At 36.0% G+C, this 18,843-nt stretch overlaps 1 protein-coding gene across 1 annotated transcript; it reads right to left on the bottom strand.

The window, feature by feature from the left end:
* Positions 1-1,770: 1,770 nt before the first annotated feature.
* On the bottom strand, positions 1,771-2,564 carry LOC132304135 (ankyrin repeat-containing protein BDA1-like). Its single transcript, XM_059801689.1, has one exon. The coding sequence runs from the start codon at positions 2,492-2,494 to the stop codon at positions 1,910-1,912; it is 585 nt and encodes a 194-aa protein (XP_059657672.1). The 5' UTR covers positions 2,495-2,564; the 3' UTR covers positions 1,771-1,909.
* Positions 2,565-18,843: the final 16,279 nt, after the last annotated feature.

Below are 18,843 nucleotides of genomic sequence, written 5' to 3'. Positions count from 1 at the left end.
TCAGAGCCATATTTCATGTTCAGAGCCTAGACGATCCTGAAGGCCTGACGAAGTTGATCCTAGAAGGTTCAACATTTGAGAAAAAATATGTTTCTCCTTGATGAGGATGAAGGGGAAAAAATGTATTTTCTTAGTGAGAAGATGATGTTATCTAATTAGAGGAGAATGAGAATCATCATGACTTCATACCTCAAAGCATGTGATTTGTGGGATGTTGTTGGATTAGAGCCAAAGAATGGCATGTCCAACAAGCTTCGAGAATAGAAAGAAGAAAAGGCATTGGTAGGGTTGCAGAAAGCAATACATCAAGAAATTTGGGAGTATTTTGGAGAGTCCAAAACTCCAAGTTGTGTTTGGAAGATGCTCGAGACCATCGTTTCCAATCATAGAAGTGAATCACTACCCATGGAGTATCGGGTACAATGCTTTGAGAATGATGAGTTTACGAAGGCTGATTATGAAAGTTTAGAGGACAAATTTGTGGAGAATGAAGAGGTGTACAACACAAATGAAGTTGAAGAAATTGAAAATTCAAAAGTTGAAGGCTAGAGTGAAATGGTGAATAAGGAAGAGATAAAGAAAGGTGTTGAAGAAAAGATTGAAAAAGTGGAGGAGATTGAAATAGAAAGAGAAATTAAAGAAGAAGAAGGTGCTAAAGAAGAGACAAAAATTGATGAAATTGGTGAGTTAACAATTTCAGGTATGGTTCCAAATTCCAATTTCAAAGAAGTTATTATTATTATTTTTTTATTTTTTCATAATTGGGATTGTATAAAAGAAAGAAAAAAGTTAGATATAACTTATTTAATAAAATTTTGATTTCTTCATATTCATCCCAATTGAAAAAAGAAATCAAATATTATGATAATTGTGTTCATGTTGTGGAGAATGATGAACTTTTATTGGAGAAAGTTGTTTTAACGAAGTATGAGATTGAAGCTCAAGTTGATAATAATTTCTCAAATTATTTTTTGAAAAATGGTTTGGAGAATTTTGTAATTGACACAGGTTGGGTGAATATGGAGTTATTTTTTAATTCCAAAGTAGTAGCAGATGTGAAGTTCAAGAAGTATCGAAATTTCAAGAAGAAAGAAGATTGGTGTGTTTGTGTGAAGAAGATAAAGATCGATACTGAGAATGAATTATTCAAGCATTTGAAGAAGTTTCACAAGCCCTACACATCAATGGAAATGGCCAAGAAGATTGAAGCTATTGAAGGAGGTGGAATTTAAGATCAACCATTGAACTTTTGATCAAGCCCCCAAGATTAATAAGATTCTCAAGTTACAAAAATCAAGTTTAAGGGGGGGAGAGGGGGGGGGGGGGGGGGATGTTGAATAATAAACTTGATTTTAGTATTTTAGTATTTAGTATTTTCAAGTATTTTATATCCATGATGCATGTGTGAATTTATCATATATGTTAGTGGGTAGTAAATTGTCTTAGTGGGAGTTAAGGTTATGTAAAATCAAGAGTCATGATAGTTAAGCCTAACAAATACTATATTAGTGGGAGTTATGCCTTTTGAAGATTATGTTAGTGGGAGAAATGAGAGTTATGGGCAATTCTATGTAATTCATAGATATGTGTTTTCAAGGCCTATATAATCATGTACTCTAGTAATTTTATTAAGATATAAGTGAAATAATATATTTTTTCTTTCATTTCTCTTTCAAATTATATAGAGTTGTATTTGTTTGTATAACCCACTATTTCCAACAAAGTGGTATCATAGCAAAGTTAGAAAGTGCTATAAGAGAAAAAGCCAACATTATCAAGGCATTAGTTAATATATATATACTCCAATTAATATGCCTGCATATACAACTAAAAGAATTCTAAAAGAACACCACAGAGAATATGATAAGTCACCGTGACGGGTTGAATATATAATTAAGAGTACTCTTGCCTAAGTTTGATTCTTGGATATGGCCATATGCAAGATGGTGGTGCCATCATCATCTGGCCAGTTTAAGATGTCTTCCTTGTCGGTCTTCTTTGGCCATCCCACCAAAGCCTCAAAAATCCTGGGAACGTAGTATTTTAGGGCAACATGCAGTGCAGTTTCTCGTTTAGTTGTCAAATCTTCAATGGAGTCTGGGCAAGCCAATAGAAACGATCTCAAAAGATTAACATTTCCTTGAGCAATCACATAATGCAAAGAAGTCATGCCCTCATCTCCTCCTTTGTCACGGACCAAGTTGCTATCAACAGAGACAAACCACTCGACCACGCGATGATGCCCACTTCGCAGAGCAAGGTGGATGGGGCTATGGCCATCTAGGTTGAGCTTCCTGGCGTACGACGGCTTCAACTTCATGACTTCTGCGGCAAATTGAAGGTTACCCGTTGATGCAGCCACATGTAAAGGAGTATCAGCTAACAAAAATTTATCATCCATATTGCGCTCCAAAATATTTGGATCCTCTTGAATTAATGTGTACAAAAGTTGGATGTTTCCCTCTTGAGCAGCCGCCCTCAACCTGTCATCCATTCTAAGACAACTACAGTTATAGGTAGTTGAAGAAGATTGCTTTATATGTGTGTGTATATATATATGGTTGTTGAATATGTATGCCGATTGAGCATGCATATACCGCCGAACTCGCTAATATTTATAAGGAGTCCATTTGCTTTGTCTAGTTAAATCTTCGTACACAATGAAAGAAAATTCAGTGCAGCTTCCCCCCATAAACCTGGAAACTTCCTGGAATAAAGGGTAGTAAAAAAGGCGATGGACCCGCATCAGCAATCCCAATTCCCTTTAAAGTAAACGCCGGTCAAGCACATCGAGCCGCATTAGCTATCCGAATCTCCTTGCAGTACAACTGTACAAGGTTGTGATAGATGAATTTACACCCAAGTTTCTACAGACCCTTCACTCCTATTAGATATGTTTAGTTTATTGTATAAGTCAACAACTTGAGAATTAATTATGAAAAATTAGATGATATTATAAGGTCCCATTGTGGGAAACACAGAGAAAATTCGTACTAGAACCTACTTGAAATGGTTCAAGTTAACAGACATCCACAACCTACTTGAAATGGTTCAAGTTAACAGACATCCACAACCTCGACTTTCAAAAAATTAGTGAAAATAAATAAATCAAAAAAATCAAAAAAGTATCCAATGGTCGGTCTTCACACGTAGTTTCTTTATTTAAATGCCATATCCAAGATAATTGAGTGCTTAAGAAAAATAAATATTGCTTAGGGAAATGAGTAACTACAGGTATTTCTTTTTTCTTTTTTTTTTTTTTTTTTCCGATACAAGTATTTCTTTTATGCAGTTTCTGTTGTATACCAATGAAAGTATATATATCTCCTATCAACCCTACAAAAGAATTTTTAGATAATTTGGGGGAGAAAAAAATAGTAGTACCATAATGGACACAAAAAGAAAAATCAGTGCAGCTTCCTCTGGATAAACTTGGAAATTTCTGGGTAAACGGTAGTGAAAAATGCCATGGATCCCCAGCAGCAATCCGGATTCCCTTTTTGAGCAAACGTAGTCAAGGTCGTCGGGAATGAATCCACACCCAAAATCAAAGTTACCATGGAGCCACCTACCCACTTTTATTAAATTATATTACTTTTTACACAAACTTATTTTAATAAATACGAAACTTAAATGCTAATTTAATTTTTTTGTTTAAAAGAGAAAAAAATAAAATTATTATGCATTTTTAATTATTTTTTTTAATTAAATCAAAATAAAAAATAAAACTTTATTATTTAGATTTTTTTTTTTTTTTTCCCGATAACCGGGGTGTCAGGGCTTTGCCTCGACTAATTCACAGAACTCGTACAAGGTAACCCCCACACGGATCAAATAAAACTCGAACTATGTCCGCAGTCGTGACCTCAAAAAATTATTTAGGATCCTCTTGAATTAATGCATACAAACGTTGGATGTTTCCCTCTTGAGCAGCCTCCCTCAACCTGTCATCCATTCTAAGACAGCTACGGTTTTATATTATCTGTGCTGAAAATGTATGCCAAGTTAGCATTGTCACCACCTAGCTCTCTTCTCGATCTTTTAAAGGAGTCTTGTTATAAACCTTACACAATGAAAGAAAATTCAGTGCAGCTTCCTAGGACAAAAAAAAGTCAACAAAGGCCTTAGCAATCGACGGAGACACTTACCCACTTTTATTAAATTACATCCTTTTTTCTTCAACCTATTTCACAGTTTTCCACAAAAATAGTTTGTTACCCAAAACTTTGCAATTATTCTAATAAAGGGTTAAAAATTGGGTAACTTCCCTATTAATGAGTAAAAAATTGAACAAGGAAAAGCAATCGATGGAGACACTTACCCACTTTTATTAAGTTACATCCTTTTTTCTCGTTGCCAAAAACAAAATATGGGAGCTGAGATTCTGGCAATGCCCTCTTTTTATTTGCCCGACGGTTATGCATTCAAATGTTCCCACATTTTTACCATATTACTCTTAATTATTGAAAAAAAAAAATTGAACATGGAAAATAATGACCGTGGGCTAAGAAACACGATACGATGAACACGGGACATTAGTATAATATGATACGAATACGATATATACAAACAAAATAATATTTTTTAGTCGATTCTTTATTTTATTTTATAATATTACATATTTAAATGCAATCATTAATATATTTTAAAATTTGTACTAAGTCATGATTTTATAGCACTTATTATTATTTTTTTAAATAAATAAATAAATAAAATTTAAACTTTCACACTGGCCGGCATAAGCATATGAAATGGACTTCTTGAATGTAACGAGTCCATTTGCTTTGTCTTGTTAAACCTTCGTACACAATGAAAGAAAATTCAGTGTAGTTTTCCCGCATAAACCTGAAAACTGTGAAAACAAGAGTTATGCGGGGTGCGGAAACAATCAATTGATTTTAATTGTAATTAACTCCTTTAATGACCTAAATCTGATTATTAGGTCAACTTGCTCAATTTGTGATTGATTAAATTATATGATCAATTTAAACATTCACAATCATAAATATATGTAAAGTAAAGCAAGTTAGAGTTAGAGAAATTGCACCAGGATTTTAGCGAGGAAATCGCAGTTGATAAAATACGTCAACTGTTATGGGAAAAACGTCATAGACTGTGCATTCCAATATAAACCAATCCACTATGTTTGAAACAAAATATACCGAACTTTTACTCTGACTCACACCCTATCGTTCTACACCACACCAACTGTAAAACTCCATAAATAAGTATTATATATATATATATATATATATAGACGTATATTATTATTTAGGCATTATCTTTAATTATTATTTTGGTAAGCGATTGTATTTAAAATGAGGTAGAAGAGTTATTATTTAGTTTATTTGAAATTTAAAAAGAGTTCTTACTGAACACAACCACTACATATCTATCTAGACTTGGTTGTATTTAGTTTTTTGGGAACTAGGCTGCTCTTCTGAGAAATTTTACTCGTTCATTGCTGAGAGGTGAAGAAAAACTCAACTTGTGATTACATTTCAGGCAAGTTAATTCTTGCTTTTATTTTCATGTATATGTCGTAGCATGACCCGTTATTTAATATTGATTATACAGTATATGTTATTTTAGGCAAGGAATGATAAGTTAATCTTATTTAGGATTGCACTATAGATAATCTTGTTGTTGCCATTATGTAGTTGGTCTCTTTTCTAGATTAATCAGAGGTTGCAAAATGATTGTAGATCTGTGTACATAAATATTATATATATTGTTATCCACCATGAATCATGATTTAAGTAGGTGATATTTTAGATAATGAAGATGGATCGGTGGACTGGGGTGAATGAATACTAAAGAAAACATGGGTATTGTAATTACTGTTAACTCAATCACGCCTTTGTGGAGCACTACTATTATTAATTATTGGTTACTCATATGATATCTCAATGAGCATGTACAGTACTGGTGTAAAATGAGGAATGCATCAGTATGTTGGTTAGTGTGTATATGGTAGTAAGTGGGTCTTCAGTTAGCAAATATTTTAAATGGACATGGATGAATTTTGTATGAAGCCTATAATTATGGTACTATTTGGAGTCCTCTCGAACTAGATTTTAGAATATTGAATTATTAATTTTGGAGGCATTTGTTTAGCAATCAAGTGTAGGCATTGATTGAACAAAGTATAATAAATGATTTGATGATTACATAGATAATATAATGGATTTTTAGAGATATTTTTTATACATGGAAGATAGTGTATATCTACATATGTATAGGTGGAATAGTATTATTATGTGCATTTGATTACATGACGTGGTTTTGGGAATTCATGGATTTATGCATTTTTCTTTACACATAACATAATGTACATGAGTAGTTGAATTTAAGGGTGTCTACAGTGAAGTGTTTGAGGGCCTGCTAATGGGTTTTTATTTTAATGAGTAGTTAGTTGGGCACATGGCTGAACCTTTGTTGTTGGGTGGTAACGAAAGAATATGATTGAGTTACTGTTAGGTTCTGGCTGTTAGTACCTATTAATTATGTTAATTATTATTTTTTAGTGAATTTAATTAAGGTGTTTGATAACTCATGATATTATGACTAGGAATTAATTAAATGTTTTTAGTGTTTAATTAAAGTGATTAAACTAGTTGGAGCAGTAGTCTAGGACTTAACTAATGATGAGGTTGTTGAGCGCAGTCAGGGCTGTCTACGGGAGTGAATTACTCTTTTGTTATGGCCATTGGGCTAAAGGTGCCCTTAGTATGTGGACGTGGTCAGGAGCCATCTGGGTTAGTAGACGTATAACCCAGTCACATGTGTGTATTTGGTAGTCAGGGACTATACAGTTCACACCATTTATTTGGAGTGGAGCCAAGGGCTCATGTGAAGTAATGGCATTAGAACGCCAACTGGCTGAGGGGAGCCAGGGGCTCATGTGAGGTAAGTGAAATTTTAGTAATTTTAATTCTAGATGGGTTACAAGTTCACAAATTGAGTTAATGTTATAGAATGACGATGATTAGTAGATATTTCATGGTCACTTATATATGTATATATATACGGATTATAAGTAAGGATTGACTTGTTGAACGATGATAGTGTTTAGCAATTTCTTACTGAGCTTGTGAGCTCACCCCTTTATTACTTTCATGTGCACATGGATTTAGCTTGCAAAGGAGGCTCAATGGGAGAAGGAGATCTTCCGGATTTCCACATATTGATTTTATTATTGTTTCTTAGCAAACACTTTGTAATAAGATTCACTTAGTTCGTGGAATTGTAATTAGTTGGGGATATAATAGATTTCCTTTGGATTGATGAATTTTTAAATAAAATGTATTCTTACTGATTTTATCATGGATTATAGTGGATGAATGATGTGAGTCACGTACCATATTTTAGTCTAAGACAAGGGTTCTTGTGTTAAAATTTTTGGGGCGTGACACCAACCGCTGACGATCTTCTGGCTCTGTGATTCCCCGTCCAACAGCAACTTGACCCTAGGCTTACACTTGATATTTGTAGCGGAGTAGCAGGCACTCCACGAATGCTTCAACCCTTTCAAAGTGTGACTGCGTTTACTTCTGTTCTTCAAGATTTGAACTCGATTGTAGAAGAATTAAATCTTGCTGATCATTCGGAATATCTGAATCTTCAATACAGCTCCAATTCCAATGAGATAGAGAACAACACAGCTAAATCACTCATGAATATATACGTGTGCTCTCAAAAATAAATTCAGAATAATCAGATTTGATTTTCTGAATTCTTCTCTCTCTAAAGGCTTTCTCAAAATATAGAATTGATTTCTCCTAAAGCCGTAAATAAATCAATATATATGACATGGTTTATATAGAATTTTGAAAGTCCTAATCCCTTAGAAAATATGATAAATTCCGTGCATAGGATTTGGAAGGAAGTTGGGATCAAAAAGAAAATATCAGAAGAAATAAACTTGAAAACCTGATGCATTCAGGACTTCTTGAACCGGTTCAGAGGGGCTGAACCGGTTCAAAATGGCCAGTAAAGAATCCCATGAATTCTTGAACCGGTTCAGCCCTCTTAAACCGGTTCAAGATGTCCAGTCTTGAAATTTTGGCAATTCTGATGATGTTGAACCTGTTCAATAAATCTTGAACCAGTTTAAGATAGATAGATTGTAAAAACTTGTTCTGAACCTTTCAAAACCCTTCCTAAATGTTCTCACTACCTCTCAAAACTTCTTAGAGCATTGTTCTCGTTATTTCGGAGTGTAGTATATCATGAACACTTGAACTTCTTCAAATCCTCATCCGATCTTCAATCTTGAAATTGTTAAACCGAAAACTTACAACTAGATCGGACTTGTTTTGACAATGAAATTAGACAATTACAAAATATATATCTCACAATCTCCCCCTTTGGCAATTTCGTGACAAACCCTAAAACAATTCAGCAATTTACCCAAGCAGGAAAGTAAATTACATAGAATGTTAAAGGAAATGATACGCGGAAATTTTCTTGAACCTTATAAAGCTTCAACACATGTAGCAACCTATAATCTACACATTAGCTCAAACACAATTACCCGTGAAGCTTAATCAAGAAAATAAACACAAGCATAAAATAACACATTTTGATGCCTGAATATCAATGTTATGTAAACACATGCAATGATAACAATGGTTCTCCCCCTCAATACCAAAAGGTTTCCCCTTAAACACTCTCCCCCTGAATGATGACTAATCTCTTATAATTTATCTCCTCATTTTTGTCACAAATTAACAAGGGTCACAAGGAAGAAATATCCTAGAAGTAGGAAGCAACCAACCATATAAATTTTGTAAATTGAAACCAATGAAAATCTAGACTCCACAAGATTATATATATCAACAGAAATAATCAAGATCCATTCTTTGAAGTTCCACAAACTTAGTAAGTGTAGTAAAATCATCACCAAGTTCCAAAAATATATGATCTGTCAATTACTCAGATTTTAGATAATAAATCAATGATGTCACATATCCTTTGAAATCAAACAATCAACATGTGCAAAAGATATATATATATATATATATATATTTTATATCTCTCTTTGTGCTCCATTTTTTTTTTACACATTGGCGGCTTTCACGCTTATTGACAGCCAGTTCTTTCCCTTATTTCCATTTGTTTTGAGTCAATGTAGCTTTCAGACAAATCCCAAAGGTAACCTTTTCCATGTCACCCCTTTTTTTTTCAAACAGCAAATATTTTTCTTTCTTTTTCAAAAAACTTTTTCATTCCAAGCTGTTTTTCAATTTCCTTTTCTTTTCACTCTTTTGGTCTAAAACACATAAATCAAGTTTAAATTCCAAGACAATGATCAATCATATCAACATTATCTTTGACCAAAATAATGACATCTCAAGTAAATGTACTATTAATGATTCATTTACTATACGAAATAAGTAAGCAAAATCAATTTCATCAATTCATAGCCATTGTATGCTTTCCACATATAATTCATGTATCATTAATCTCCTTGTGTTCAACATACTCAATCAATATAGTTTACTTAATTTCCCAAAAACATAATCTAGACTCTCAAGATATGCATGAAGATCCTTTCTAGACTATGTCTTTGCAATGCATCTAATCAAGACAACAGACACCAATAGATTTCCTAAATTGAGAAAAATTAGGAGCATCTAAAGGTTTAGTGAGAATATCAGCCAAATTTTGATCACTATGCACTTTTTCCAAAGACACGACATTTTGTTCAACAAATTCCCTAAGAAAGTGATATCGAATGTTAATGTGTTTAGTCTTAGAATGCAAAACTGGATTATTTGAATATTAATTGTACTAGTATTATCACAAAAGTAGAAATAGTACCTTGATCAACTCCATAATTCAGAAACATCTGTTTCATCCAAAGTAATTATGTGCAACAAGTTCCAATAACAATGTATTCAGCCTCACAAGACGATAATGATATGCAATTTTGCTTCTTGCTGTACCATGAAACAAGATTAGTACCAACATAGAAACAACCACCTGAAGTATTCTTTCTCTCATCCTTGTTTCTAGCCCAATCAGCATCAGTATAGCCTGCAATCTCAGAGTTAGACTCCGAAGAATAACGCAATCCATTATTCAATGTATTATTGACATAACGAATAATGCGCTTGACTGCAAGAATATGTTGTTCTCTAGGATCAGATTGATACCTAGCACAAACACCTACACTAAATAAAATATCTGGCCTAGTTGCTGCCAAATATAACAAGCTACCAATCATACTCCTATACAAGAAATGATCAACCTTGTTAGAATCAGAGTCTCTATCCAATTTGGATAAAGTACTCATAGGAGTTTGAATATGCTTTGAATATTTCATGGCAAACTTCTTAACTAACTCTTTTGCATACTTTGATTGAGATATGAAAATCCTATCATCAAGTTGTTTCACTTGGAGACCTAGAAAGAAAGTCAGTTCACCAACCATGCTCATTTGAAAAGTTTTACTCATATCTTTAGAAAAAGTATGAACAAGGTTATCACGTGTAGCACCAAAAATAATATCATCCACATATATTTGAGTAAAAAGAAATTCTTTTCCTTTCCTAAAAATAAACAATGTTTTATCTGCTTTTCCTCTTCTGAAGCCCTTGTGCAATAGATAGGAAGTCAACTTTTCATACCATGCTCTAGGTGCTTGCTTTAAACCATAAAGAGCATTTTTAAGATGAAAAACAAAATTAGGATTATGTGGATCAATAAAACCTTTTAGTTGTGCTACATAAACTTCTTCTTGTAAAATACCATTTAAAAAAGCACTTTTAACATCCATTTGAAACAATTTGAATTTATAGTGACATGCAAGAGCAAAAAAAAGTCAAATAGACTCAAGTCTAGCAATAGATGCAAAAGTTTCATCAAAATCAATTCCTTCAACTTGAGTGTATCCTTGTGCAACTAATCTAACTTTATTTCTCATCATAAGACCATGTTCATCAAGTTTATTTTTAAAGATCCATTTGGTCCCTATGATATTAACATCACTAGGTCGAGGCACCAGTTCCTAAACATCGTCACAAATTAAAGCAATTCTTCTTGCATGGCCATAAGCCAATCAGAACTTTGAAGCGTTTCATCAACATTCTTAGGTTCAAACTAAACCATGTGACATGAGTGTCCTATATCATCTACAATGCATGAGTGTCCTACATCATCACGGACTGTACTCCTAGTACCATGCTTATCCCAAGGACCTATCATATTGTCAATTAGATGAATTAATCTAACTCTAGAACTGCTAGATGTGGGAATATCTAGAGATGGTGCAGGAATTCCTATAGGTTCATCAGTGGTGACCTCTAATTCTTTATCCTCATCTTCTTCAACCTCTTCATATTCTCCACCTAAATCCTCAACTCTGTTTTCCTCATGAATTATAGGTTTTTTCCTTTCTCCTGCAATTTCAAAATTAGTTTCTTCTTCATCAAGTTGAGAAGAGGTTATCTTAGATTTTGTATCATCAAAAACAACATTTATAGACTCCAAAACCACTTTGGTTCTAAGATTAAAAACCCTATAAGCCCGACTGGTTTGTGAATAACCCAAAAAAACACATTCATCACTTTTAAAGTCAAATTTTCGTAAGTATTCCCTATCTCTAAGGATATAACATTTACTTCCAAATACTCTAAAGTATTTAACAGTGGGCTTCCTATCATACCACAATTCATATGAAATCTTGTTCGTTCCAGGCTTAAGATAAACTCTATTTAGGATATAACAAGCAGTACGTACTGATTCAGCCCAAAAGTGACTTGCAATCTTATTCTCCTGAAGCATAGTACGAACCATACCTGTAATTGTCCTATTTTTCCTTTCCACTACACCATTCTGTTGTGGTATTTTAGGTGCTAAATTGTGATACCCCTCGACTCCGAGACATGGGTTGATCAGGCCCAAACCCAAACCCGAGGGAATACCAAACAATTAATATATAAACAAGCAGGATGATCAGTTGTCAATCATACATCAACCTTTGAAATAGCACAAATCATTGTAAAATAGGGCTATTGGTCGGGTAAGTCGAACCACTGGGACTACTAGTCTATGGCAACCTAAGTGTTTACAATCTTTTTTTAGAATGATAAGGGGGTTTATAGAGGATTTGTTGGATTGTCACTAAAACTAAGAATGTGAAGTTCATAAAATAAAAGCTAGCGAGAATTAAAAGAGATGAAATACGAGTAAAGAAGACTAGGGAAGTGAATCTGCCTTTACCACTATACAGATGCTAGACTAGAACTAAATTAGGGGATAAACAGTATATAACGGTCAAAAATTATATAACAACACATGGTTGTCATATAACTAACAAGAAGTACATTAAATCTCAAACAAGAATAATCCATCAAAGGTGAATATATTTAGACTACCTAAACTAGAGTGCAGCTTAAACATACTTACTTAAGTGAAAGATTATCAAGTTCTTGATAAAATGATGAAGCACATGTAGCTAGGAATTAAGCATAAACCATCAAAGGAATTACCTAAGCAATGGATTATCAAAGTTCACTATCAACATGCCACTAAACCATTTCAGAACCTTATTTCCATTGTCACCATGAAAACATAAGCAATATGATTAATGTAAGACATCATCTAAAACAAGATAATCAACTTAGAAAAACCATTCATATACATCAACATCCATTACAACAAATGAAGTGCTCTAGATTATGAAGAGACCATAGATTATACATTGTAATCCCCAAAATAGAACTAAGCTAGAACATGCTTACAAGGGAGGGCTTCATCACCTCCCTAGAGGAAAAGTTAGTTACCCATGGATGCCCTAGAAGAAGGAAGAAGCTTGGAGGAAACTCCTATTTTCGAGCTCCACTTTGTAGCCACCTAAAACTCTATCTTCTCCCCTTCCTCTCTTCTTCTCTCTTTCTCCAAAAATATATCCTCCCTAAAACAAGTTCTACCTCCTCTTTTTGTAGACAAGATGTTTACCAAACCCTTCAAAAACCGAGGCTACTGCTCCAAAAGAACAACTCCAACCAACTCATAAAAGAGGGAAATCAGAAATTGAGGGAATCAAGGCACAAGTGGGTCTGCAATGTTCCTTCGAGCGCTCGAAGGTTGCAGCACGAGCGCTCGAAGGTGCCTTGGAACAAAAACTTACTGGCTCGAGAACATGGACGAGCACTCGAAGAAGGGTCTTCGAGCGCTTGAAGGTGCTTTGGACCATTCTGTCCTGATTTGGAGCACTCGAAGCTTCTCCGAGCCCTCGTATGACATGGATTAGCTCATGTGGATTTCTTGTATGTGTCGCACGAGCGCTCGAAGGTGTATCAGTTTGCATTTTTTGACTTCTTCTTCTTTGGACTTCTCCCATATGGAATTAGCATTGGCCCCTTTTATTCAATTTTGCATTGATGAAGGCTTCCTGGATCTCCTTTAGCATATTCTCCTCGGCAATCATCGGGTGCAGCAGCCCGGAATGACCTGATCTTTACAGAAAGCCTCAAAACTTCCATTTTATTTCCAATTTGGAATGCAACCTGAAAATTCATAGAAACACAGAACTTGGAGAAAATTTATACATATAAACCATAAATGGACTCAACTAATGCAAATAAGGGCGCTTGAATATGCAATATTCGGCGCTTATCACACCCCCAAACTTACATTTTGCTAGTCCCATAGCAAAAACCAAAATGAAAAACTTAACGAATGACAACCATTGGATTGCTCCCTAAAAATATCAACCATAGCAAAATGAAATACATGCATAGCTCAAATACAACTTGAAACAGATAAAGAACTGGAGAAGGGGTCATTGGGTAGACTATTTTGCATATATGAAGCCCTTGATACAAAAATTGGCTAAACACGTTTTAACATGCATGCATCAACATCATAGTCTATATAAATAATCCAATTGTCATCTCTTGGTTAGAAATCAACTCAAACTTCGGTGGAAGTAAACCAGATTCCCAACATGTGGCTTTTATTTTCTTTTTCCAATTTCAAGACACAAGTCTTCAAATCATTGAATTTCCCTTTTTAAATGAAGTCACTAAGGCACGAATTCATTCAAACAACAACTGTCTATTTTTTTTTTTTTTTTTTTTTTTTTACATAACATGGTTGTGCAATGCTGAAGTCCCTTAAGCTTTCTAACCAACCCATGTAGCAAGTGTTAGACCAACAACTCCCAAACCAGATGGCTTTAGGGTGTTGAGTGTAAAGACACTCCTAGGGCTTAATAGCTCGAATTGGTAAGGCTACGAATTCCAATGGACCATGGTTATTATATATATTTTTTTTTTGAATAACCGTGCAATGTCTAAGTCTTTTAAGCTTTCTAACCAACCCATGTAGCAAGCGTTAGACCAACAACTCCCAAACTAGATGGCTTTAGGGTGTTAAGTGTAGAGACACTCCTAGGGCTTAATAGCTCGAATTGGAAAGGTTACAAACTCAAACTGGTCATTATTATTATTATTATTTATTTATTTATTTATTTATTTATTTATTATTTTTTTTTATCATGCCAAAGGTATCCATCTATTAGGTTCATCAAATTAGATTAACTAAGTCAAGGTCAAGGTCAATCAAGCTGCGTACCTCACAGTTAAGTTTCCGGTATGCATCTGTGCATTGTGAAGCTTAAAAGAGTATAAAATCCAACGAGAATCTAATTAAAACATTTATATAGACTAAATTGCATTCACATGATCATTTCAAATTCAAATTTTTCTTTATTTTCAAAACTTAACAATTGCTTCTATATACAAGATGTTAAACATATGCCTCATCTCCGACGAGTTTCAAATTACACTATCATTGCTTTACAAAAATGTACTACCAAAAATACAATATTGCAACCCCCAAACTTGAATAACACATTGTCCTCAATGTGGGACAACAACAAACATCTACTGAAAATTAGAGAGGATAACAAGAACAAAATACCAAGAAAATGAGGACAGTGCATGCCGAGGTGACAAAAAGCTCCCATGTGAAGTCCAACAAAAACAGGCCCCCAAACTTGAATTGTGCAACCTGCAAGGGAACACTGAGAAAAACAGATGGGAATACAAAAGATAGAAATAATAATGAAACATTAAAAGAAAAGAATGAACAGACAATAAAAGAAAAGGGGGAATCTTCATTCAAAAGCGGGTGGAAATGAGTACAAAAGGAACTAAAATTCTATCATGTCTAACCAGATCAACTAAAGCATAACACATTCCCATATTTAAAAATTAGAACAGAAACAGAAAATAGAAACATAAACATGTGAAACAAAAGACAAATCACGAACGGGCAACTAGCTACGGGCCAGGGAGGAAACGGGCTAGGATGGCATTGAGGAGGGATTGAGTTTCACGCTTGTCATCCTGTGCCATACGACTGTCCTCAGCTACAACACGACGGTCCTCCTCCGCAAGCAAGTAGTCCTCTCGGACTATCCTATTGTAGTCCGCCAAGGAATGCTCAAAACGATCCATCCAAGCATGGATACCTGCAATGCTAGCTCGCAGAAAAGCATGGTCCTGCTGAGAGTCAACAGGGGGCTCCTCCCATTCAGCAGCCTCAGCCATGGGATCATCCTTGGAAAAAAGAGGAGATGGAAAGCGGGGGGACTGAGGAGCAGCAAGTTGAGGGGACTGAGAATGTCCAAGAACATTGTTCCAACGTCGGATGGTAAAAGGTTGAATCTTTTTGCCTTTTGCTTCATGGGGAGGAGCAATGAAGCCTTTGTGCTTCAGAAACTTGGTGATGAAGAAAGGCAACGGCAAAGCCCAAGCTTGAGCACGTTGATGGCGTGCATTAATACAGTCATCCCAGAACCGCATAAATTGGCTCCAAATGAGCTCGGGAACAGAGAACCATTGACCTTGGTCCATGGTATACAAAGCTTGTAACATCAGACCTCGGCGCTCGGTGTTGTGCACCAAAGGACAGACATTGTGCTTGAGAACGGAGTCAAGGAACCATACACACTCAGGAAAAGTGGATTTCAGTGTATAGCTCCGAGGTCAATGAGGATCATCGACATTGCAAATGGCAGCCACGACTTGCTCCACAGTGAGATTATCAGCCTCCTCATAGAAAGGAAGACCCTCACGATTCAAAAGATCATTGGGGCACTCCAGAGGACAGCCGGAGACCTCAATAATGTCAGCCAAGGTAAAAGAATAAGGGACACCATCAATGGATGTGGTGAGAGAAATGGGCGGCTCTTCAGGACAAGTGAGATTCTGGCAGAAGAGTCGCACCACACGGGGATAGGCAATCTTTGCAATGGGCTTGCAAATGTGCTGAATGCACCGGTTAGCTAATTCCACGACAGCCCATGAAGTGGTGGGAAGAGTGTCAAAGACATCCGCGAGCGGAAAGAGAAGCTCATAGTTGATCTTTTTCGTGAGCCAAGGTTCTTGGGGTTGCTCACAATTAACAACGAGGGCATCTGCAGATGGCCTAGGACGGTGAGAAGGTCCGGCACGAGACATTTGGAGAAGTGGACGTGGATGGGGAATTTTAACAAGCACCTGGCAGGCACCAAGAGAGAAGGAATGTGAGAGTGAGAGTAATGGATGACAAAACTCAAAAAAATTTGGACAAAAATGCTCTCTAGCCTAGAGCAACAACATCGATCAACATCCAAACCTCAAAAATTCAATGCCCAAACTCCTCAATATGAAAATAATAAAAAGGAAAAAGGAAAAGAAAAGAAGGGAGAAATGTACCTTGAGAGGAGAATGGAGATAATGAAGGATGGGAGGAATGAAGAGGGAGAATGGAAGTAGTGAGTATTTATAGGGGATGGGTGCATGAATGGGGGAGAGGGAATGTTAGGGGAGTTATGGAGGGGAAATGAAAGAGTGAGGTCGTGGGGGTAAGGGGAGTGAATGAGGGAAATTGAAAAACCGGGAGAAGGAAAATTGGTTTTAAAGGGGGATGAATCAACACGAGTGCTCGAAGAAGGGTCTTCGAGCGCTCGAAGATCGGGCAGAAGGCTTTGGGACGTGAGATACAAGGCACGAGCGCTCGAAGGAGACTCTCCGAGCGCTCGAAGATGGCTCAGTGAGGGAATCGGCAGTCACGAGCACTCGAAGACTACTTCGCAAGTGCTCGTGTGGCTTTTGGGAAGGCGAGAAAGCCTTGAGTTCAACACACGAGCGCTTAATTGTCCATACGAGCACTCGAAGAATGGACAGTAGCAGAATGCGGATCAATGAGCGCTCAAAGAAAATGTTTCGAGCGCTCGAATACTTGGCAGTGAGCATTTTGGAACTTTCTAGCGCTCGAAGAAGACTCCCGAGCACTCGAACTGCAGTGCAAAACTTTTCTAAGTCCTATGAGTACTTGGATTGCAATCTTTGCTGCATGGTAATGGCAACGAGGTCAGAGAGTGTCAATGCAGAACCTAAGTGTTCCTATGAACCTAGAAGACCTTGAAAAATGGCATTCTGGAAATAAAAGCTCATACACAAGAGTACTATTTTGAAGGTCCGAGGAAATTACCAGATAGAGCTGAAAATTTCTAGGAATGAAAACAAGGGTTGCAAAAAGCCCAAGAAAACCAGTCTGAATTTTTGGAACACGATGTAAGATAGTTCCAGATAAGGTTAAATTTTGGTTTTCCTTAGCAATTTCCCAGAAAATTGCAAGGCCCAGGCAATTGAAAATTAGGGAAGCATGGAAATGGAAAGAATTTCTTCCCTTGGTTGCTAAATTTAAAATCGATAGCTAGACGAAGCAAGATCATGCATTAATCCTCATAAGTTGGGTCCGTCAAGAGGACTTTCTCAACTTTGCGGATTGGGATTATGCCATCGACGTAAGGCTTAAGCCGTTGGCCGTTAACCTTAAAAAGAGATCCTTTGGTAGATCTTGGAGTTCGACTGCACCATGAGGAAAGACGGCGGTGATGACATATGGACCATCCCACCGTGAATGGAGTTTACTGGGAAAGAGTTTCAATCTAGAATTGAAAAGCCAAGCTTTCTGTCCGGGGGCGAAAGACTTTTTGACAATATGTTTGTCATGAAATGCTTCAATCTTTACCTTATAGATTTTTGCGCTTTCATACGCATCATTTCAAATTTCCTCAAGTTCATTGAGTTTCAATTTGCGAGTCGAACCGGCTTATTTGAGATCAAAGTTGAGCCATTTTATGGCCCAATAAGCACAATGCTCTAATTCGACTAGAAGATGACAAGCTTTTCCAAAGACAAGCCGATATGGCGACATGCCAATGGGCGTCTTGTAAGCTGTTCAGTAGGTCCAAAGCGCATCGTTTAGTCTCAAGGACCAATCTTTGCGGTCCGGTCGAACCATTTTTTCCAAGATATGCTTAATCTCCCAGTTAGATACCTCCACTTGACCACTTGTCTGAGGGTGATAAGGTGTGGCAACCTTATGAATGACAGAGTACTTGGAGAGGACGGATTTAAGGTAACGATTTCGGAAATGAGATCCACCGTCACTGATGATTGCTTGGGGCATACCAAAACGACTAAAAATGTTAGATTGAATGAACTAGATCACAACTTTATGATCATCAATTTTGGTAGCCTCGGCTTCAACCCATTTGGAAATATAATCCACCGCTACAAGGATATACTTATAGCCATAAGAAGATGGAAATTGTCCAATGAAGTCGATCCCCCACACGTCGAAAATTTTAATAGTGAGGATGGGAGTGAGGGGTATTGTAATACCCCTAATTTTAAAAGGATATTCTCGGTATTTTTTTAAAACTTATTTTAATTGTATTTAATTATTTAGTTGATTTCTTGGCTAATTGTTTATTGGTTTAATTGATTTAATTATTTGTTTAAATGTGTTAATTTAATTATTTGTTTAAATTGA

This window comes from Cornus florida, unplaced genomic scaffold (genome assembly GCF_030987335.1).
Source record: "Cornus florida cultivar Cherokee Brave unplaced genomic scaffold, ASM3098733v1 CherokeeBrave_3.0.0_Hap2_Chr04, whole genome shotgun sequence".
NCBI lineage: Eukaryota > Viridiplantae > Streptophyta > Magnoliopsida > Cornales > Cornaceae > Cornus > Cornus florida.
Note: the sequence above shows the minus strand (reverse complement) of the source record. Positions and strands in the feature narration are given on the sequence as shown.